Source organism: Heterodontus francisci, chromosome 4 (genome assembly GCF_036365525.1).
Source record: "Heterodontus francisci isolate sHetFra1 chromosome 4, sHetFra1.hap1, whole genome shotgun sequence".
NCBI classification, from domain to species: domain Eukaryota; kingdom Metazoa; phylum Chordata; class Chondrichthyes; order Heterodontiformes; family Heterodontidae; genus Heterodontus; species Heterodontus francisci.
Genome location: NC_090374.1, coordinates 73777568 through 73800838, shown reverse-complemented (window position 1 = coordinate 73800838; position 23271 = coordinate 73777568). Strand labels below are relative to the sequence as shown.

General features: G+C 43.9%; 1 protein-coding gene across 9 annotated transcripts in view; it reads left to right on the top strand.

The window, feature by feature from the left end:
- kiaa0825 (KIAA0825 ortholog) overlaps window positions 1–23271 on the top strand; it is a 743480-nt gene that overhangs the window by 356506 nt on the left and 363703 nt on the right. Inside the window, exon 17 of one of the 9 annotated variants that reach the window (XM_068029707.1) lies at window positions 18–368. The exons of the other annotated variants lie outside the window; for them this stretch is intronic. Within the exon in view, the coding sequence (XP_067885808.1) occupies window positions 18–42 (25 nt within the window). The 3' untranslated portion in view covers window positions 43–368. Of the gene's footprint in view, window positions 1–17; window positions 369–23271 lie in introns of those variants that run through there. 9 annotated transcript variants of the gene reach the window in all.

The following is a 23271-nucleotide window of genomic DNA, read 5'->3' as shown; positions in this document are numbered from 1 at the left end:
TGGTGTTTTCTCTGCAGCAAAGGAGAAGCAACTGGACTCTGACACGTACAGACCCAATTGGGGTCTCTCTCCATTCCAGCTTGAAAGCTTTGAAATCCCGCCTGTTGACTGACCACCTTTGCATACTCTGGCTACAATCAGAAACTGTTGGAAGAAATCATCCACATCGCTATCTCCAAGAGACCCATTGAATCCATCATCTATCTCTTCAAACTGAAATCCTCAGGACCACTGAATTCAGCCAGAAGCCAGCCGTATCACCAAACTCCACAGACTGTTTACCTTTTGTTCTAAATCAACCAATCTACCTTTCCCTACTTTGTAACCTATTTGTATGTGTGCAAACTTCTAGTGTGTGTGTGTGAAAGTTGGCATGTTGTTTATTATTTTTATTAGTTCTGTTTCGGTACAATAAAGTTTACCACTTTTCTTTTATACTCAAGAAAACATGTTCGATTGGTTCTTGTTATGATCATAGCAAGTTAGTAATGAAACACCTATTGAATTGGCCAGTCACTTTAAGAAAGAATTCAACCTGTTGTGGTTAAATAAGGAGAAGGAAAAGAAGAAAGCCCTTCAATCCCTCCTCACTTGACATGGATTTTTTCCTTCTCAGCAATTTTCCATTGGAGGGGTTTGGGTTTACAATTAGCATGTACAGACACACTTGGTTAATAGCCAGTCTTGCTCTAACAATTTCTAGAAGTTGTATGCACAATTAATTCAGGAGTTGTATCACAGGTACATCTTGGAGTCCATTATCTTGAGTATCTTCAGCTAACAGTGATAGGTTTGGGAACCTAAATGGACTCAAGGTTCAAGCAGATCTTCAATGGAAACACTACTCGAGGCATTTTTTTAGAATTAGAATTAGAATATTACAGCGCAGTACAGGCCCTTCGGCCCTCGATGTTGCGCCGATCATCTGACCTACACTATTCCATTTACATACATATGTCTATCCAATGACCACTTAAATGCCCTTAAAGTTGGCGAGTCTACTACTGTTGCAGGCAGGGCGTTCCACGCCCCTACTACTCTCTGCGTAAAGAAACTACCTCTGACATCTGTCCTATATCTTTCACCCCTCAACTTAAAGCTATGTCCCCTCGTGTTTGCCATCCTCATCCGAGGAAAAAGACTCTCACTATCCACCCTATCTAACCCTCTGATTATCTTGTATGTCTCTATTAAGTCACCTCTCCTCCTCCTTCTTTCTAACGAAAACAACCCCAAGTCCCTCAGCCTTTCCTCGTAAGACCTTCCTTCCATACCAGGCAACATCCTAGTAAATCTCCTCTGCACCCTTTCCAAAGCTTCCACATCCTTCCTATAATGCGGTGACCAGAACTGCACGCAATACTCAAGGTGCGGCCTCACCAGAGTTTTGTACAGCTGCATCATGACCTCGTGGCTCCGAAACTCGATCCCCCTACTAATAAAGGCTAACACACCATATGCCTTCTTAACAGCCCTATTAACCTGGGTAGCAACTTTCAGGGATTTATGTACCTGGATACCAAGATCTCTCTGCTCATCTACACTACCAAGAATCTTCCCATTAGCCCAGTACTCTGCATTGCTGTTACTCCTTCCAAAGTGAATCACCTCACACTTCTCCGCATTAAACTCCATTTGCCATCTCTCAGCCCAGCTCTGCAGCCTATCTATGTCCCTCTGTACCCTACAACACCCTTCGACACTATCCACAACTCCACCGACCTTCGTGTCATCCGCAAATTTACTAACCCACCCTTCTACACCCTCATCCAGGTCATTTATAAAAATGACAAACAGCAGTGGCCCCAAAACAGAACCTTGCGGTACACCACTAGTAACTAAACTCCAGGATGAACATTTGCCATCAACCACCACCCTCTGTCTTCTTTCAGCTAGCCAATTTCTGATCCAAAGCTCTAAATCACCTTCAACCCCATACTTCCGTATTTTCTGCAATAGCCTACCATGGGGAACCTTATCAAACGCCTTACTGAAATCCATATACACCACATCCACGGCTTTACCCTCATCCACCTGTTTGGTCACCTTCTCGAAAAACTCAATAAGGTTTGTGAGGCACGACCTACCTTTCACAAAACCGTGCTGACTATCGCAAATGAACTTATTCTTTTCAAGATGATTATAAATCCTGTCTCTTATAACCTTTTCCAACATTTTACCCACAACCGAAGTAAGGCTCACAGGTCTATAATTACCAGGGCTGTCTCTACTCCCCTTCTTGAACAAGGGGACAACATTTGCTATCCTCCAGTCCTCCGGCACTACTCCTGTCGACAATGACGACATAAAGATCAACAACAACGGCTCTGCAATCTCCTCCCTGGCTTCCCAGAGAATCCTAGGATAAATCCCATCTGGCCCAGGGGACTTATCTATTTTCACTCTTTCCAAAATTGCTAACACCTCCTCCTTGTGAATCTCAATCCCATCTAGCCTAGTAGGCCGTATCTCAGTAATCTCCTCGGCAACATTTTCTTTCTCTACTGTAAATACTGACGAAAAATATTCATTTAACGCTTCCCCTATCTCCTCTGATTCCGCACACAACTTCCCACTACTATCCTTGATTGGCCCTGTTCTAACTCTTATCATTCTTTTATTCCTGATATACCTATAGAAAGCCTTAGGGTTTTCTTTGATCCTATCCGCCAATGACTTCTCGTGTCCTCTCCTTGCTCTTCTTAGCCCTCCCTTTAGATCCTTCCTGGCTAGCTTGGAACTCTCAAGCGCCCTAACTGAGCCTTCACGTCTCATCCTAACATAAGCCTTCTTCGTCCTCTTGACAAGCGCTTCAACTTCTTTAGTAAACCACGGCTCCCTCGCTCGACAACTTCCTCCCTGCCTGACAGGTACATACTTATCAAGGACACGCATTAGCTGCTCCTTGAATAAGCTCCACATTTCGTTTGTGCCCATCCCCTGCAGTTTCCTTCCCCATCCTACACATCCTAAATCTTGCCTAATCGCGTCATAATTTCCTTTCCCCCAGCTGTAATTCTTGCCCTGCGGTATATACCTGTCCCTGCCCATCGCTAAGGTAAACCTAACCGAATTGTGATCACTATCGCCAAAGTGCTCACCTACATCTAAATCGAACACCTGGCCGGGTTCATTACCCAGTACCAAATCCAATGTGGCATCGCCCCTGGTTGGCCTGTCCACATACTGTGTCAGAAAACCCTCCTGCACACACTGGACAAAAACAGACCCATCTAAAGTACTCGAACTATAGTATTTCCAGTCAATATTTGGAAAGTTAAAGTCCCCCATAACCACTACCCTGTTACTCTCGCTCCTGTCAAGAATCATCTTCGCTATCCTTTCCTCTACATCTCTGGAACTATTCGGAGGTCTATAGAAAACTCCCAACAGGGTGACCTCTCCTCTCCTGTTTCTAACCTCGGCCCATACTACCTCAGTAGACGAGTCCTCAAACGTCCTTTCTGCCGCTGTAATACTTTCCTTGATTAACAATGCCACACCCCCCCCTCTTTTACCCTCTTCTCTGTTCTTACTGAAACATCTAAATCCCGGAACCTGCAACATCCATTCCTGCCCCTGCTCTACCCATGTCTCCGAAATGGCCACAACATCAGGATCCCAGGTACCAACCCATGCTGCAAGCTCACCCACCTTATTCCGGATGCTCCTGGCATTGAAGTAGACACACTTTAAACCAAGTTCTTGCTTGCCAGTGCCCTCTTGCGTCCCTGTAACCTTATCCCCTACCTCACTACTCTCAACAGCCTGTACACTGGAACTACAATTTAGGTTCCCATTCCCCTGCTGATTTAGTTTAAACCCCCCCGAAGAGCACTAACAAATCTCCCCCCCAGGATATTGGTACCCCTCTGGTTCAGGTGAAGACCATCCTGTTTGTAGAGGTCCCACCTACCCCAGAAAGAGCCCCAATTATCCAGGAAACCAAAACCCTCCCTCCTACACCATCCCTGCAGCCACGTGTTCAACTCCTCTCTCTCCCTATTCCTCTCTTCGCTAGCACGTGGCACAGGCAACAACCCAGAGATAACAACTCTGGTTGTTCTCGCTCTAAGCTTCCACCCTAGCTCCCTGAATTTCTGCCTTAAATCCCCATCTCTCTTCCTACCTATGTCGTTGGTGCCTATGTGGACCACGACTTGGGGGTGCTCCCCCTCCCCCTTAAGGATCCCAAAAACACGATCGGAGACATCACGTACCCTGGCACCTGGGAGGCAACACACCAACCGTGAGTCTCTCTCGTTCCCACAGAACCTCCTATCTGTTCCCCTAACTATGGAGTCCCCAATGACTAATGCTCTGCTCCTCTTCCCTTTTCCCTTCTGAGCAACAGGGACAGACTCTGTGCCAGAGACCTGCACCCCATTGCTTACCCCTGGTAAGTCGTCCCCCCCAACAGTATCCAAAACGGTATACCTTTTGTTGAGGGAAACGGCCACAGGGGATCCCTGCACTGCCTGCTGGTTCCTTTTCCTTCCCCTGACGGTAACCCATCTACCTACTTCTTTTACCTGAGGTGTGACTGCCTCCCTATAACTCCTGTCAATAATCCCCTCCGCCTCCCGAATGATCCGAAGTTCATCCAGCTCCAGCTCCAGTTCCCTAACGCGGTCTGCGAGGAGCTGGAGTTGGGTGCACTTCCCGCAGATGCAGTCAGCAGGGACACTCTTGGCGACCCCTACCTCCCACATTCTGCAGGAGGAACATACAACTGCCTTTACCTCCATTCCCACTATTCTAGATTCCCAATAAATCTACTGAAAAACCAAACGAAAAAAAAAAAGTCAAAACTTGTTCGCTTAGCAATCCGACGGACTGAACTTTTTAAATAAAAAGCTTACCTTATCAATACACCAGAGTCCTTTTTTTTGGTTCGAGGAGGAGGGTGGGTGGGAGACACTACACGTGTAGTGTCTCGGGTACTGCCACTGCCCAAATAAATAGTTTTCCCCTACCCAGCAGTCCCCTGGTCCTCCGAAACAAAAGGGGATTAACTTGTAACTTACTGAAATTGACCGCTCAGCTGAAAGTCCGCTCCGCACCTCGTTCTGTCAAAGCTGCTCCTCGCAAAAGACAAAGATTTTAAAACTGCCCAAATAAATAGTTTTCCCCTACCCAGCAGTCCCCTGGTCCTCCGAAACAAAAGGGGATTAACTTGTAACTTACTGAAATTGACCGCTCAGCTGAAAGTCCGCTCCGCACCTCGTTCTGTCAAAGCTGCTCCTCGCAAAAGACAAAGATTTTAAAACTGCCCAAATAAATAGTTTTCCCCTACCCAGCAGTCCCCTGGTCCTCCGAAACAAAAGGGGATTAACTTGTAACTTACTGAAATTGACCGCTCAGCTGAAAGTCCGCTCCGCACCTCGTTCTGTCAAAGCTGCTCCTCGCAAAAGACAAAGATTTTAAAACTGCCCAAATAAATAGTTTTCCCCTACCCAGCAGTCCCCTGGTCCTCCGAAACAAAAGGGGATTAACTTGTAATTTACTGAAATTGACCGCTCAGCTGAAAGTCCGCTCCGCACCTCGTTCTGTCAAAGCTGCTCCTCGCAAAAGACAAAGATTTTAAAACTGCCCAAATAAATAGTTTTCCCCTACCCAGCAGTCCCCTGGTCCTCCGAAACAAAAGGGGATTAACTTGTAACTTACTGAAATTGACCGCTCAGCTGAAAGTCCGCTCCGCACCTCGTTCTGTCAAAGCTGCTCCTTGCAAAAGACAAAGATTTTAAAACTGCCCAAATAAATAGTTTTCCCCTACCCAGCAGTCCCCTGGTCCTCCGAAACAAAAGGGGATTAACTTGTAACTTACTGAAATTGACCGCTCAGCTGAAAGTCCGCTCCGCACCTCGTTCTGTCAAAGCTGCTCCTCGCAAAAGACAAAGATTTTAAAACTGCCCAAATAAATAGTTTTCCCCTACCCAGCAGTCCCCTGGTCCTCCGAAACAAAAGGGGATTAACTTGTAACTTACTGAAATTGACCGCTCAGCTGAAAGTCCGCTCCGCACCTCGTTCTGTCAAAGCTGCTCCTCGCAAAAGACAAAGATTTTAAAACTGCCCAAATAAATAGTTTTCCCCTACCCAGCAGTCCCCTGGTCCTCCGAAACAAAAGGGGATTAACTTGTAACTTACTGAAATTGACCGCTCCGCTGAAAGTCCGCTCCGCACCTCGTTCTGTCAAAGCTGCTCCTCGCAAAAGACAAAGATTTTAAAACTGCCCAAATAAATAGTTTTCCCCTACCCAGCAGTCCCCTGGTCCTCCGAAACAAAAGGGGATTAACTTGTAACTTACTGAAATTGACCGCTCAGCTGAAAGTCCGCTCCGCACCTCGTTCTGTCAAAGCTGCTCCTCGCAAAAGACAAAGATTTTAAAACTGCCCAAATAAATAGTTTTCCCCTACCCAGCAGTCCCCTGGTCCTCCGAAACAAAAGGGGATTAACTTGTAACTTACTGAAATTGACCGCTCAGCTGAAAGTCCGCTCCGCACCTCGTTCTGTCAAAGCTGCTCCTCGCAAAAGACAAAGATTTTAAAACTGCACAAATAAATAGTTTTCCCCTACCCAGCAGTCCCCTGGTCCTCCGAAACAAAAGGGGATTAACTTGTAACTTACTGAAATTGACCGCTCAGCTGAAAGTCCGCTCCGCACCTCGTTCTGTCAAAGCTGCTCCTCGCAAAAGACAAAGATTTTAAAACTGCCCAAATAAATAGTTTTCCCCTACCCAGCAGTCCCCTGGTCCTCCGAAACAAAAGGGGATTAACTTGTAACTTACTGAAATTGACCGCTCAGCTGAAAGTCCGCTCCGCACCTCGTTCTGTCAAAGCTGCTCCTCGCAAAAGACAAAGCTACAGAAACTACAGAAAATGATATAAGGTAAGTATAATAATTTTTTTTTTTTGTAATTTTAATGTCTTATTGTTATTACAAATCTGATTTTCAGTAATGTGTTCAGTTTAGATCCTGCCTAAAAGGATCTGATGCCTTTTCTTTTTTTACTGGTAGCACTTAGTGTCTGTGCATTATTGATTTGTACTGTTTTGAATGTCATGATTGGTAGTTGCAAATTCTACTTGCATCTCAGTGATTCGAATGTGCCCTACCTATTTTTATTGCAAGTATGACACAGAGATTTGCACACATACAGGCATGGTACTAATAGTGTGACACCCAACGTGTAACAAAATATGAGCTATCTGTAATATATATATTATATATATTTTTTTCTTTTGGGCCTCCTTATCTCGAGAGACAATGGATACGCGCCTGGAGGTGGTCAGTGGTTTTATATATTATATATATATATATATATATATTATATAAATATACAGCATTGCCTATGATGAGCCACTGTCACAAAACGCAGGTGTGATATGCAGGGGGAGGGGTGGAATTTGTAAAATCTGTTAACTTTACATGTAATATGACAGTTAGCTCTTTACTGATTATTGGTTTAGGTTGTCTGTTTTTTTTAATAAAGTAAAAGCCAAGAAATATAAACCTTTAGTTTATCTTTTGTTTTATTTATCCTTCTTTACCAAGTATCCTTGCAACAGTGCATAACATAAGTACTGTTTAGATGAGCACTTGAAATGCCAGAGCATACAATGCCAAGTGCTGGAAAATGGGATTAGGATAGTTAGGTGCTTGATGGCCAGCACAGACACGATGGGCCAAAGGACCTGTTTCTGTGCTGTATAACTCAATGACTCCAACATATTAAGCAGAACATTTTGACAAAATATTTTAATTCAAGAAGTTCCCTCCAAATTTGAATAATGTACAGTACTTTTAGATGTTGTTACATCTTTTGTTTATATGAATAATCAGTTTTTGTGTTGCCAATATTTCATTGGACATTACACGATTAGATATTTCAAACACAGAAAATAAACAACAAATTGTTTTTATATAGTGCCTTTACTGTAGAAAAGCATCCCAACATGCTTCACAGAAGCATAATCAGCCAAATATCTCATTTTCAGTAGTGAGTACTCAGGTCATTGGAGAACTCAAAGGATTTTCAAAAAGTTTTAGAATGGTTTTAATGTTTTAGTTTCTCCTTTTATTGGTATCTGTTGTTGAATATTTGCTTTACTGGTTATTTTCATGCCTCCTAAGTCAAACTTTATCTACCCACTCTTGTCATGTGGAACTAGCTAAGTTGCTCTTGCAGAAAGCAATGAATGGACTTGACGGGCCGACTGACCTCCTTCTGTACTGTAACTAGTCCATGATTCTGTAACATACCTGTTTAGTCCTAAATTATTGAAAGAAAGACTTGCATTTGTATAGCAGCTTTCATGACCCACAGGACGCCCCAAAGCACTTTACTATCAATGAATTACCTTTTGATGTGTAGTCACTGTTGTAGTTTATAAACGTTGCTACTTTACAAGTACAAAAGTAGAGCCAATCAATTGCAAGAATTTTTTATTTATTCACTTGCATTTTTGAAACATTACTCAAAGTGTAATGTGGCAGAAAAAAATGCATGTTAGATTTGCATAGAAGATGTTTTGCTATTCAACAAATCCAGCCATTAAAATAATTGCCTAAATGTGTTTGAGTTGTTTATTGATTATCGACTGTATTAGTCATTACTAGTCAGACCAATGTTCCTCATTGATTATTTTTGTGAAATGTGGTAGCGTAAGCATTTTATAGCATGGTCTAGCTTCACTTCTATATTCAAAAGGTACAGTATGTTAAGTATTGGAGAATGTGGCAGCAGTATGCATCACTTGCCTGTGTATACTTTGTGGTAACATTATTGATCATTAAAATAACTTTCAGTCTGAAGTATTGTCTCAGTGGTAAACCATCCGTCAGTATCCTAAAATAAATATGCAGTTCAGAATCTGAAGAAATGCCTGACTTTGCAAAGTAATTTGTCCAAGAAAGGATTATTGTTTTCCATCATTGTGACCCTGACTTGGCTGGCTGGGTGCATTCATAGATTAAGATGAATGCAGTTATTCCTTGGCTGAGGACTGCCTCTTTCAGGGCACATTCTCTCTAATGACATGATTGATAGGCTGTCCCAAATCTACAGAGGAACTCATTAATCATTGGTGTGACTGAATACAATCATCTGCTTCACCTGCAAACTGATAGACAGAAAAGGATATGATTCAGGTGCTGACATGATGTACTGATTGGTCAGAGGCCTCAACTTTTTTCAATGTCAACCTGCAAGGTTCCTGATAAATGACATAGTTTGTTCTACCCTTCTGTTTCAAAAATAAGACATGGTGTCCTTTCAGAATTGTTGAGCTAGTATTTAACAAAGAGAAATTTGGATATTTAAAATTCTGCTTTGATACTAAAAACCTTTTTTACTTGCAACATTTCCATTGGCAAATACTGAACGGCACTCATAGGGCTGAATTTAGATCTCCCCCAGGCGTCGGGGTCCGTGGCATGGGGGGCCTGAAGATCCCTCCGGATGAGGCCCGCCGCCAACCGGATGCCGAGAGGGCCCAGCCCTATCCTCACGGAGGTGGCGAGGCCTCGTGGCAGCAACCCCGCCGCTTGGCGACGGGCCCTCCATTTAAATATGGAAATAAATTTATATACCTGCATAAACGGTAATCATGCCACCGCCTTCCGTCCCGGTGCGATCTTCGTGCCACTGGCCGGCACTGCCGCGCCTTCGGATCCCTATCCGGGGAAATGAGGCACCACACTGGTTGGGAGGGGAGAGTAGGAAATTTTTTCAGTGCGTGAGTAAGGGGGAGCAGTGGTAACTTATTCTCATTGGTGGAGGGGATGGTGGGAAGGGGTAAAGTTTATAGTTTATGCACTTTGAGGGGGGGAAGGTCAGGTGAACCATGTAGGTGTTTTGGGGTGGAGAGGGCAAGTAATAAATTTAATGGTTATTGGAAGGAGTAGGAGAGGGCCAAAAATACTGTGTGTTGTTTTAATAAATCTTGCTTCATATCTTTAAATATACCGGAAGGGCTCAAAGCCCTTTAAAAGTGGTGTCAGCGCCTGCTCACAGGCAGCTGGCGCCATTACCGTAGAAGGATGGGCCATCCCCTCCATGTGATCCGGTGGTGGGGGGTGGTGGCTTGCCACCCCGTCCATTCAAATGAGCCGCCGGATGGAAGATGGCGGCAGCTCATTAACATGCAGCAGGCGGGGGCCGGGCACCGCTTCCTTCGCCCGCTGCCGACCTTGGTGGCAGCAATGTAGTCATTCCCCTTGAAAGACCATTATTTCAAACTTGGGTGTATGTGAGCATATCATAGGTTCTGCTATCATTTCCTACACTTACGTAGATAAGTGGACGCATCAGTTTACTCCCCTTACACTGGACTACTTCAATGCTAAATTTGTACACCCAGTGTCATGCCGATGTACAAAAATAAAAGTGCAGTTCATAATTGAAATTAAATGGTTATACGTGAGGCAAATTAATTGAAAAAGCAGTTATTTGGACTAAAACGGACTAATTTTTTTAACTTGTGTGCATTTACATTTAGGTTAAGTGTACACCACTATTATTTCCATTATTAATATTTTATTATAGTCTAACGAATGCAAGTAAACATGGGCTGAGGCCATGGAGACGCTTGAAAGCAAGGATGAGAACTTTAAAATCAAGGTGTTGCTGGATCAAGAGCCAATGTAGTTCAGTGAGCACAGGAGTGATGAGTTAACAGGACTTGATGGAAGTTAAGACATGGACAGCAGTGTTTTGGATGAGCTCAAGTTTAGACAGGGTGGAAACTGGGAGACCAGTGAAGAGAGTATGGGAATGGTCAAGTCTAGAGGTAACAAAGGCATGGATGAGGGTTTCAGCAGGAAATGAGCTGAGGTAGGGTCGGAGCAGGCGTTATTATGGATGTTGAAGTAGGCAGGTTTGGTGATGGAGTGGATATGCGGTCGAAAGCTCATCTCAGGATCAAATAGGCTGCCAAGGTTGTGAACGGTCTGGCTCAACCTCAGTCAGTTGCCAGGAGAGGGATGGAATCGGTGACCAGAGAACAGAGTTTGTGGCGAGGACTGAACACAATGACTTTGGTCTTCCCAATATTTAGTTGGAGGAAATTTCTGCTCATCCAGTACTGGATGTTGGACAAGCAGTGTGACAAATCACAGACGGTGGCAGAGGTGGTGGTGAGCTAAAGCTAGATGTTGTCAGCGTACATGTACAACTTGATGTGTTGAAGCACAGTATAGGTTAGGGGTAATGCAATGAAGTTCTCTATACTCCTCAGGCCTAAAGTCCTAATCTCAAAAAAGTATCATCAATTTTCTGCAATTTCGATTCTTATACCAAGATAACTAATTAAGGCTAAATTTTTGGAGAAGTGCTTTAGTTTTGATGTCTGCTGTGAACTAATCTGAGATCACCTCTCCCCATTCTACTGATGATCTTTTATAGCAAGGGCCCGACCTAATTCACGGTCAAATTTTACGGGTCATGACATTTTAATAATCATGCATTTCACAATTACACGTGTTTAAATTGTAAATTTCACAGTGTTGCAACAAACCATGAAAATGATCGATTTAAAACAAAAAAACGACAAGGGAGGTTTCTGGTTTCGAATGGAATGTATTGTATACTCAAAAACTATTGTAAAAAGCTGACTATAAACAGGTCACATTCTTTATTCACTGAAGTCAGTATACCACCATAAGCATGGAGAATTTGGCTTCCAAATTCTTTCATTTGATGTGCTGCAGTAAAGATTGTGGCCATTTTTGATTTGCTCATTCTGGCATTCTCACTTGTCTGCTGACACTTGAGACTACTACTTGCACCGGAAGCTCTCCCTCATCTACCAATCAGCGAGTTGACCCTTGTGTCAGTCACTAAAACACACCATGTTCGCAACATGCCCAGCAATCAGTGAGTTCAGCCTTGTGTCAAAGAATAAAAGGTGCAAAGTTTGCAAAATGGCCGATTTCATGGAGGATCCGATATTTCACAGAGGACCCGAGATTTCAGGGTCCGTGGAGCATTTTACATGGCCATGAATTTAGTAGGGTCCTATTTATAGCCATCAAAGATAATAGACTTTCAGCTCATCACTCCACTTCATCCTGGAATATAGAGTCATAGAGTTATACAGCACAGAAACAGGCCCTTCGGTCTGTGCCGGCCATACAGCACCCATCTATTCTAATCCCACATACCTACACTTAGCCCGTAGCCCTGTGTGCTATGGCGTTTCAAGTGGTCATCTAAATACTTCTTAAATGTTGTGAGGGTTCCTGCCTCCACTACCTCTTCAAGCAGTGCTTGTCAATTGGAAAGAGCAGTGTTTCAACATATTGTGCCACCCAAATCACACAATCACATTTATTCTAAACTTTAGGAATATTTCTCATCTTCACTAATAAGCTGAAGACTTTTTCACTTTTGATGTTTATACTACACCATCAATCGGATGTTAACATGTTTGCTTCATCGGAGCATATTGACTTCATAAATAGAAGTATTGAGTACAAAAGCAGGGCGTTTATGCTGAACCTTTATAAAGCTCTGGTTGGATCACAACTAGAGTATTGTGGCCAGTTCAAGCCTCATTGTCATGCAGGTCTGAACCTTTAACTGCTGTTGGCCTGGTTTCCCTGGTTGCTGCCCCACCCATGAGGCCTCCAACCTCAGTATCTGGAATGCTCTACCTGAAAGGATGGTGGAAGTTGATTCCTTCAGTAATCTTAAAAGGGAGTTGGACAGGTATGTAAGGATAAAGAACTTGCAGGGTTACAGACAAAAAACTCGGGTGTGTGACTTAGAACTGCACTTTCAAAGAGCCAGCACAGGTATGACAGTACAATGATCTCCTTCTGTGCTGTAAATTTCTATGATTCTATGTAACACTACTTCTCTCCAGTCAAAAAGGCCCAATCATCACTACTCTCTACCACTTATCCCTGAACCAATTACTTACTCAAGTTACCATCATCCCTTTAATACCATGTGCATCTAATTTCCGAATTAGTCCGTTATGTGGTACTTTATCAAACAACATTTGGAAGTCTGTATACACAGTATCAACAGCACTATCCTCATCGACCCTCTCTGTTACTTCATCAAAGCGCTCATTTGAGTTCGTCAAACACCATTTGACTTGAGCATATTGCTGCTTTCATTTATTAACCCATAATGGGTCCTAGTAATGCCTGTCTTTTTGTGGGATATGTCGAACATTCCTTGTTCTAGTCCTACTCAGGCCCACTCCCCCAATTCTTTTTCCGTTACGTTGATGACTGTATCGGTGCCGTTTCCTGCTGCCGCCCCGAACTGGAAAACTTTATTAACTTTGCTTCTAATTTCCACCCTTCTCTCACCTTTACATGATCCATCTCCGACACTTCCCTTCCCTTCCTCGACTTCTCTGTCTCCATCTCTGGGGATAGGCTGTCTACTAATATCCATTATAAGCCCACCGACTCCCACAGCCACCTCGACTACACTTCTTCACACCCTACCTCCTGTAAGGACTCCATTCCATTCTCCCAGTTTCTCCGTCTCCGACGCATCTGCTCTGATGATGCTACCTTCCATGACAGCGCTTCCTTTTTCCTGAACAGAGGATTCCCCCCACTGTTATTGACAGGGCCCTCAACCGTGTCCGGCCCATTTCCCGCACCTCTACCCTCACCCCTTCCCCTCCCTCCCAGAACCGTGACAGGGTTCCCCTTGTCCTCACTTTCTACCCCATCAGCCTCCATATCCAAAAGATCATCCTCCGCCATTTTCGCCACCTCCAGTGTGATACCACTACAAAATGCATCTTCCCCTCCCTTCCCCTGTCAGCATTTCGAAGGGATCGTTCCCTCTGCGACACCCTGGTCCTCTCCTCCATTGCTCCCACCACCTCATCCCCTTCCCACGGCACCTTCCCCTGCAATCGCAGCAAGTGTAACACCTGCCCATTTACCTCCTCTCTCCTCACTATCCCAGGCCCCAAACACTCCTTTCAGGTGAAGCAGCGATTTATTTGCACTTCTTTCAATGTAGTATACTATATTCGTTGCTCACAATGTGGCCTCCTCTGCATTAGGGATACCAAATGCAGACTGGGTGACCACTTTGCGGAACACCTCCGCTCAGTCCGAAAGCATGACCCCGAGCTTCCGGTTACTTGCCATTTCAACACTCCCCCCTGCTCTCATGCTCACATCTCTGTCCTGGGATTGCTGCAGTGTTCCAGTGAACATCAACGCAAGTCGAGGAACAGCATCTCATTTACCGATTAGGCACACTACAGCCTGCCGGACTGACATTGAGTTCAATAATTTCAGAGCATGACGGGCCCCACATTTTACTTTTATTTTTAGTTATGTTTTCTTTTTTCTTCTTTCTTTTTTATATTTTATTTTGTTTATTTTATTTCATCTTTGTTTGTTCAGTTTGTTTACCCACTGTTTTTTCCATGTTTGTACTTGCAGCTGTTCAGTTTTCAGTCCGTTAACACCTAATCTGTACTAATGCTTTGTCTTTCAACACACCATTAACATATTGTTTCCCTTTGCTACTTGACCTTCTGGTCAGTTATTCTCTGTGACCTTTTCCTATCTACACCTCCTTTGTTATCTCTTGCCCCACCCCGCTTTACTTGCTTAAAACCTTTCACATTTCTAATATTTGCTAGTTCTGAAGAAGGGTCACTGACCTGAAACGTTAACTCTGCTTCTCTCTCCACAGATGCTGCCAGACCTGCTGAGTATTTCCAGCATTTCTTGTTTTTATTTCAGATTTCCAGCATCCGCAGTATTTTGCTTTTATCATTTACTTAGAAAGGTTAGTTGATAGTTTAATTCTTCTGGCTGTTTCTGCAATTCTGTGAGTTTTGGGTACATACAAACATACGAAAATATGAATTAGGAGCAAGAATAGGCCCTTCGAGCCTGCTCTGCCATTTGATAAGATAATGGCTAATCTGATTGTGGCCTCAACTCTACTTTCTGTCTACCTGCTATAACATTTGATTCCCTTGTAAATCAAGAATCCATCTAACTCAGCCTTAAAAATATTCAATGAGCCTGCCTTCACTGCTCTCTGAGGCAAAGAATTCCATAGACTAACACACCTTTGAGAGAAGAAAATTCTCCTCATTTCTGTCTTAAATGGGAGACCCCTAATTTTTAAACTGTGGCCCTAGTTCTAGTCTCTTCCATAAAGGGAAACATCCGTTCAGCATCCACCCTGTCAAGTCCCCTCGGGATCTTATGTGTTTCAATAAGATCACCTCTCATCCTTCTGAACTCCAATGGATACATGCCTAACTTGTACAACCTTTCCTCATAAGATAACCCCTTCATCCCAGGAACCAGTCAAGTGAACTTTCACCGAACTGCTTCTAATGCAATGATATCCTTTCTTAGAATCATAGAGTTATACAGCACAGAAACAGGCCCTTCGGCCCATCATGTCTGTGCCGGCCATCAAGCACCTAACTATTCTAATCCCATTTTCCAGCATTTGGCCCGTAGCCTTGTATGCTACGACGTTTCAAGGAGACCAAAACTGTACACGGTACTCCAGATATGGTCTCACCAATGGCCTGTACAACTGTAGCAAAACTTCTCTACTTTTATCTTCCATTCCCCTTGCAATAAATGACAACAATCCATTTGCCTTCCTAATCACTTGCTGTACCTGCATGCTAACTTTTTGTGAATCGTGTACCAGGACACCCAGATCCCTCTGTGCTGCACAGAGTTCTGAAAACTCTCTCCATTTAAAGAATATACTGATTTTCTATTCCTCCTGCCAAAGTGGACAAGTTCACATTTTCCCACATTATATTCCATCTGCCAAATTGTTGTCACTCATTTAACCTATCTATATCCCTTTGCAGACTCTTTATGTCCTCTTCACAACTTATTCTCCTACCTATCTTTATGTCATCAGCAAATTTAACAATTATACATTCGGTCCCTTCATCCAAGTCATTGATATAGATGGTAAATAATTGATGCTCCAGCACTGATCCCTGTGGCACTCCACTAATTACAGCTTGCTAACCGAAAATGACCCATTTATCTCTACTCTTTGCTTCCTGTTAGCTAACCAATCCGCTCTCCATGCTAAGATGTTACCCCCTACACCATGAGCTCATATTTTATATAGTAACCTTTGATGTGGCACCTCATTAAATGCCTTTTGGAAATCCAAGTACACCACACCTATGGGTTCCCCTTGATCTACCTTGCCTTTTACTTCCTCAAAGAACTCTAATAAATTAATCAAACATGATTTTCCTTTCACAAAACCATGTTGATTTTGCCTGGTCACATTGAGTTTCTAAGTGTTCTGCTATAATCTGCTTAATAATAAATTGTAGCATTTTCCCTATGTCAAATGTTAGGCTAACTGGCCTGTAGTTTCCTGCTTTCTATCTCCCTCCTTTCTTGAATAGAGGAGTTACATTTACTATTTTCCAATCTGATGGGACTTTTCAGAATCTAGGGAATCTTGGAAATTTAGGGGTGTTTTCTATAGTTGGTTAAACTTTCAATAGTGTAAAGGGAGTGGTGTGGCAGATGCTGAACTACTTTTTTGGTGACTTAAAGGCTTATGCACAGAAAAGCAGTTTCCATACATGGGTGACCTAGTAGGGCTTCCTCTTGGCATTGACTGAGAGAATGAGCAGATGCCAGGCAGAGCAGGACAAACTGCAAGAAAAGGAAGGAGGAAGAGGTGAAGAAGGGCTCTCACAGGAGATCATACCTGCAGAAGATCACTTGGGACCAGATCTGTTGGAGAATAGATTGCTGGAGTGCTAAGATGCCCTGGAAGCCCCTTTGCATGCTGGTGTCCAGAGCCATAATGGCAATAGTCTGAGCTTCCATGGCAGCACTCAGATATTCTGTGGATGCTGCTTGTGCTGCAGTGGAAGCTGAGATGTTGGCCATCTGACGATACATCATGGTTGGTATCACAAGTGTGCTGCTGGAGGTAGCCACCCATACCATGTTGTAAAAGGATGCGCTCCTCTGCATAAAGCCCTGTGCTAAGTTGGTGCTGGGCTCCTCCATGCTCCTTGAAATTGAACGCAGGCTTTCTGACAGGCTTTCCAATACACAAAACATTTGGTTGTGTACACTCATCAGCCTTCTTCCATAGCCTGGCCATCAAAGTCATCATCTGAGTTGTCTGTAGCAGAACTAGTGTGAGACCTTACCCTCCAGCGAGCGGGCACCTGCGTTGACCTTTCCCCCAGCCCTGACTGCAGCATGCTTGTACCCAGTGTTTCATCATGTACAGATCCCATGTCAATGCTATCCTCTAAATACGCACAGTGTCAGTATCTGAGCTGGTGGCTGCGATTATGAAATCGAATGACAATGTGTCTTCATCTTCACTGTCTTAGAGTCGTAGAGTTTTACAGCACAGAAACAGGCCCTTCGGCCCAAAGCGCCTGCGCTAACCATCAAGCACCCGTCCAAAACTAATCCCACTTCCTCTGCCCCCTCTCCATTGCAATCACATTCTTCCGAGGGTGTGGTGACCAGAACTGTACACATTACTCCAGCTGCGGCCTAACCAGCGTTTTATACAGCTCCATCGTAACCTCCCTGCTCTTATATTCTATGCCTTGGCTAATAAAGGCGAGTATTTCGTATGCCTTCCTAAACACCTTATGTACCTGCGCTGCTGCCTTCAGTGATCTATGGACAAGCACCCCAAGGTTCCTCTGACCTTCTGTACTCCCTAGGGTCCTACCATCCATTGTATATTCTCTTGCCTTGTTAGTCCTCCCAAAGTGCATCACCTCACACTTTTCAGGATTAAACTCCATTTGCCACAGCTCTGCCCATCTTGCCAGCCCATCTATATTGTCTTGTAATCTAAGGCCTTCCTCCTCACTATTTACGACACCACCAATTTTCATGTCGTCTGCGAACTTACTGATCATACCTCCTATATTCACGTCTAAATCATTAATGTACACTACAAACGGTAAGGGTCCCAGCACCGATCCCTGCAGTACATCACTGTTCACAGGCTTCCACTCGCAAAAACAACCCTCTACCATCACCCTCTGCCTCTTTCCACTAAGCCAATTTTGAATCCAATTTGCCAAATTACTCTGGATCCCATGGGCTCTTACTTTCTTAAACAATCTCCCATGCGGGACCTCATCAGAAGCCTTGCTGAAGTCCATGTAGACGACATCAATTGCTTTACCCTCATCTACACCTCTAGTCACCTCCTCGAAAAATTCAATCAAATTTGTTAGACAAGATCTCCCCCTGACAAAGCCATGCTGACTATCCCTGATCAATCCCTGCCTCTCCAAGTGGAGATTAATCCTGTCTGTCAGAATTTTTTCCGATAATTTCCTTACCACTGACGTTAGACTCACAGGCCTATAATTACCTGGTTTATCCCTGCTACCCTTTCTTCTTGCTCTTCCTCCACTGCCTGGGCAGGTTGTAGTATTTCAAAAAGGGAAAAGGTTAAGGTTATGGTGAGGGAAGAGGAGAAGGTAAGAAGTGCATGCTTACACCACCAGCAACGTCTCTGTCAGACGAGATTGTAGGATGAGGGAGAAGTAGGATGAAAAAAGGAGGATTTGGCATGTGGATACCCTCACCTTCAATGACTTCAGCATGGCCTCAGGAATGGCCCTTCCCAGAATGGCCAACACCTTCTCCTTCATAGGTGTTAGAACATACAGCGCGCCCCACCCCTCTGGTTAATTCCTGCTACTGCAGGTTGTGCGCCATCTTCTGCAAGAGAGACAAAAGCGTGAGTTTCCTGCGATCTGTGTGTGATGTGGCTGTTATGGTTGAATAGCTGCATGTGTGTGCAAGCTATGAGATGTGGGTTTGAGGCTTGCAACAGTTCTAAGTGCATGAGGTGAAGCATATGAATGTTAGTTCCGAGTCCTGATTAATAGAGATTGGTGGTAGGTGAGTGATAGGGATGAGGTGAATTGAGCAGTCACTGAGGCTAGTGATGCAGTTGGTAGTGTTATGACCGCAGTAGAGACCATTAACGTAAAACAAGAGATATGAACTCCCTGCACTGATTAAAGAATTACATGACAAGATTTCATGTTTTAAGGCTTTTACTATAACAATTAAGCTAAAAATCAACATTAACTAAATAGTACTTAGTAGGTAGCTGATACGCCAAATGACAGAGAAAGGTATTTCCCATTAACTCATTAACATTCTCAAAAACCTCACAGCACCCCAAAGAGCCGCCGCGATTCCAAGCGCGGTGGCTCATTTAAATTGCCGGGGTGGGTCTCCCCCTGATCATGTGGAGGGGGTGGGCTGTCTTTCCCCGGCAATGGCATCAGCTGCCTGTGCGCAGGCTCTGACGCCATTTTTAAAGGGCTGTCAGCCCTACAGGGACATTTAAATATTTATAGATTACCTGAAATAAAATAAATACATCCCTTTTCCCCTCTTCCACCCCGCCAATAATAATTAAATTAATTACTTGCCCTTTCCTCCCAAAACACTTACCTTTACTATCTGACCTTCCCCCCCACCCCCAACAACTGCCCAAACTTTAAACTATAACCCTTCCCACCATTCTCTACACCCATGATGCTAATTTGACCCTGTTCCCCCACCTCCCGTACTGAGAAACTTACCTCCTCCCCTCTGCCCACCAGTGTTGCACCTCGTTTCCCTGGATGGGGATCCGAAGGCGTGGCAGTGCCGGCCACCAGGGTGTAGATCGCGGCGGTACTTCAGTAGGCAACGGGATACTCATTAATTGAGGTGATTTAATTTATTTACATATTTAAATGCCGCTCCCGTCGCTGAGTGGCAGTAGACGCCATGAGGCCTCGCCACCGGCAATATCGGGCTGGGCCCTGCAGGCGTCAAGGTCTTTGGTAGGCCTCATCCGGGGCAATCGTCATGCCCCCCCTCCCCCGCCACGGATCCCGACGTCTAGGGCTCTATAAAATCCAGCCCCACTTTGATACGTTATACAGTGTTCTCATCGAAACGGTCTTGTTGCAGTTAAAAGTCCCAAACTCCTCCCAGTTGCAATGGGTTGGATCTCCCAGTGTATATCTCAGAACCAATGTCCTCTTCATTCACTTCTCCCGAGCACAGTCGACAGGTCTTCCGTTAATAGAGCAATCTCTGGTGACCCCATTGGTCTTTTCTCCTCCACAAACCTCAACTTTCAAATCGGGTTCAAGGCTTAGCATTTTGCTGTATCGGTGATCTGAGAGCAGCTGTTTCTCTCTCTCTCTCTCTCCTTTGATGCTGCCACTGACTGCTTGCTGGTCTTCCTTTCTTCCTTGTAACCTGCCTGACCTAGGAAAGACTGTTGGATTTATTCATAAGTCTGACCATATCAAAACCACCTGGCCCTTCCTTTGTTTCCAAGTGTTAACAATTGCAACTCGAATTTGCCCCTGGCTCCCTGTTTACAATTTGAGAGTCTAGGAGAGTGAAACCCATTGTCCTTTAGATGTTACAACCTTGCACCCTGCTTTCTAAAGGGTCTTTGATCTGGGTTATTTGTTTCCATGGTACCTAAGACCCCTGGCTTGCCTCTGGGCAGACGTTATACTGCAATAAAGATCACAATTTTAAAAAACATAACCATACTACAAAATCCCGCATTCGTAACAGTAGTATATGGCATTTAAACATGCAGTCACTAACCATGACCACTGGTGTGAGATCATTGAATTTCTTGCGGCACTGCATCCATGTTCTTGGAGTTATACTCCTGGCATTGACCTCTGCAGCTACTACTTCCCACTGTCTGCTGAGTAGGTGCCTGGAGGGCCTCATGTCCCACCAAGGACAGAAGACATCGCTCCTCTGTTGCACCTTTTCAACGAAAACGTTCAGTGCAGCATCAGAATACCTGGAGACTGCTCTGTCCTATGGTCCCTCCAACCATCTGAAGTGAATTCTTTGCATGAACTGCCCATGCCAGGATGGTTGTCAGCTTGCAATTAGGTTGATCTGCTGAGATTTTGTGCAGTATTTCAACGATCACTGGATGATTCCTTGCACAGAGCCCATTGTTGAAAGGACTTTCAGCTGCAGTATTCACTATAACGTTCCCCACCATTATCAGTCAGAAACTTAGTTGGTGTCCCAAGTCCGGTCCCTATCTATTTCTCCATGATTTTGACTACAATCATCATTTTGTCCTTGCTATGTATTGTTGTAGAAAGACTAAATCTGGTTGCCAGGTCCGTAAAATGTAGAATGCAAATATTTCTGTCTTTGTCATATACCTTTAGATCCATGGCAACTACCTTCTTAAAGTCATGTGCCAGTGGAAGGCATGATGGGGTCCCCGGATACCTTTTACAGATTTCATACATCTCGCTAATCTCTTTTATTGGCCTCAAATACTCTTCATCACCCACACCTGCATCCTTTGGCAGGGTTTTTTAATCTTTGAAAAGAAGGGTGAGCAAATTATCTGTGTAACTTTAAGACAATTTGCTTTTTTATTCTCTGATTCTTATCACCTTATGCCATTACTAATTCTCTAACACTCTGACAAGAAACATCAGGTTTTACTAAGGGGATGCAATAATGCCCTGACTGGGTAAACTGCAGATTCACTGACTTTCCAAAAACAATTGCCTTATTAGGCTCCATGTCAAGTTTCATTTGTGCCTTTTTACTTGAAGGTTTACTCAACAGCAAAGGTAGCTCACTGGAGACTACATCAGTACTGATAAAGTGGCTTACTCCAGCTATTTTACATGGCATAACATACAATTCTCTTTAGTGACCTCAATGTGTTGTCATCACCAAACCTAGAGCAAGAAATACTTTTAAACTCCTTAACCTTGTGTCAGTCCTCACTACTGAGTGAATCCAAATAACATTTTAACCAATCTATTCCACATGCTGTCGATGTCTAAGCTGTATCTAGCACAGCACAGTTGTACGAGTTCATGACCAAAACATTCATCACAGGGCTAAAACTCCCTGTGACTAGTACAATTCATTCAAATTCATCATTATCTTCATCTTTTGCCTCAGAATTCTTTGTGTCATTTATCATTTTGAGGACCCTGGCTCTCTTCTTTGAGCATTTGATTTCATAATGATACTTTAAGTCACACTTGAAGCACCTCTTAACTGTTCCTTGGGCATTCCTGGGATTTATTTGCCTATTATTGCTGTTCCAATTCTGTCTCCTGCTGTAATAGCCAGATCTGCTAAAGGTGCTTTCATCGTCATTTCACCTGACTGTAATTCTTCCATTGTATTGATGTATGCGCCCAGTATCAGGACCATTTCAAAATCTGGCAATCATTGTGTCCTCTATTCTTTGTATCACTGCAGAATGTCCCATTTGTGCCACCAATGCTTCAGGAAATGATTGTTTCCGCAGGAATTCTTTTAAGGCAGCAGACATCTGATCCAATAGGGAGTCTCTCTCTGAGAACTGAACCTCAGTAAGAACCAGGAGCCTGTCCATATGTAACCCCTTAGCACAATCCAGCAATTTAAATGCTAGCACTGAACCAGGGATCTCTTAAATTTAATTTTCTCAATCTTTTATGCAGTCTGTTAAAGCTCACGATATATTGCTCCATTGAATACCATCTGTTTTGCAAAATCTATCAATGTCTGACCATGTCTCATAAACATTTAATAGATCATCTTTCTTGTAAATGTCATTGAGGAACTCTAATAGAAGATCCAAACCTTCATCAGTATCCAACTGATGAGCATCCAGCTCACAAAATACTTTGCTTCTAATAGGAAATGTCAACACCAAGGCCATACCTTGTTTCCTCTTTGGTAGTGATGTAACCACTGTCCACATATCCACTTCATTCTTCCACTGGCATATGGTTCAGACGCCAAGTATTTTGGAGGGTAATCAAACCCCAACAGTTTACACTTGCTTCCTGCCTTTTCTCACAACAGCTACTAGGATTGTAGTATTCTGTCTGAATTTTTTAAAGTTTCCAACCTTTACCTTTAAGCCACCATCCTCTGCTACCATACTCTAATCCAGAAAGCCAGTTGTTGAAGGTTGATACTGGAGCCAATCTTTACTGAGTCTTACGTTTATTTACAGAATGAATTATTACAAACATATAGCTCCTAACTGAGCCTGCTCACTTAGCTTGGCTTGTGGCTGAGATGTGTGTGGCGGTCGTCCTCATCGTGGCGATGCCTGTAGGGGCATCTTCAGAGGCTGCTGCACCTGCATGACTACAGGGCAGTCTCTGTCACTTGGCCCTGCTGCGCAGAGGCTCCCACTGTTAGCAGAGCCAAGAAGTCTCAGGATAATGAAGATGCCCCGTTAGGGTGGGCAGC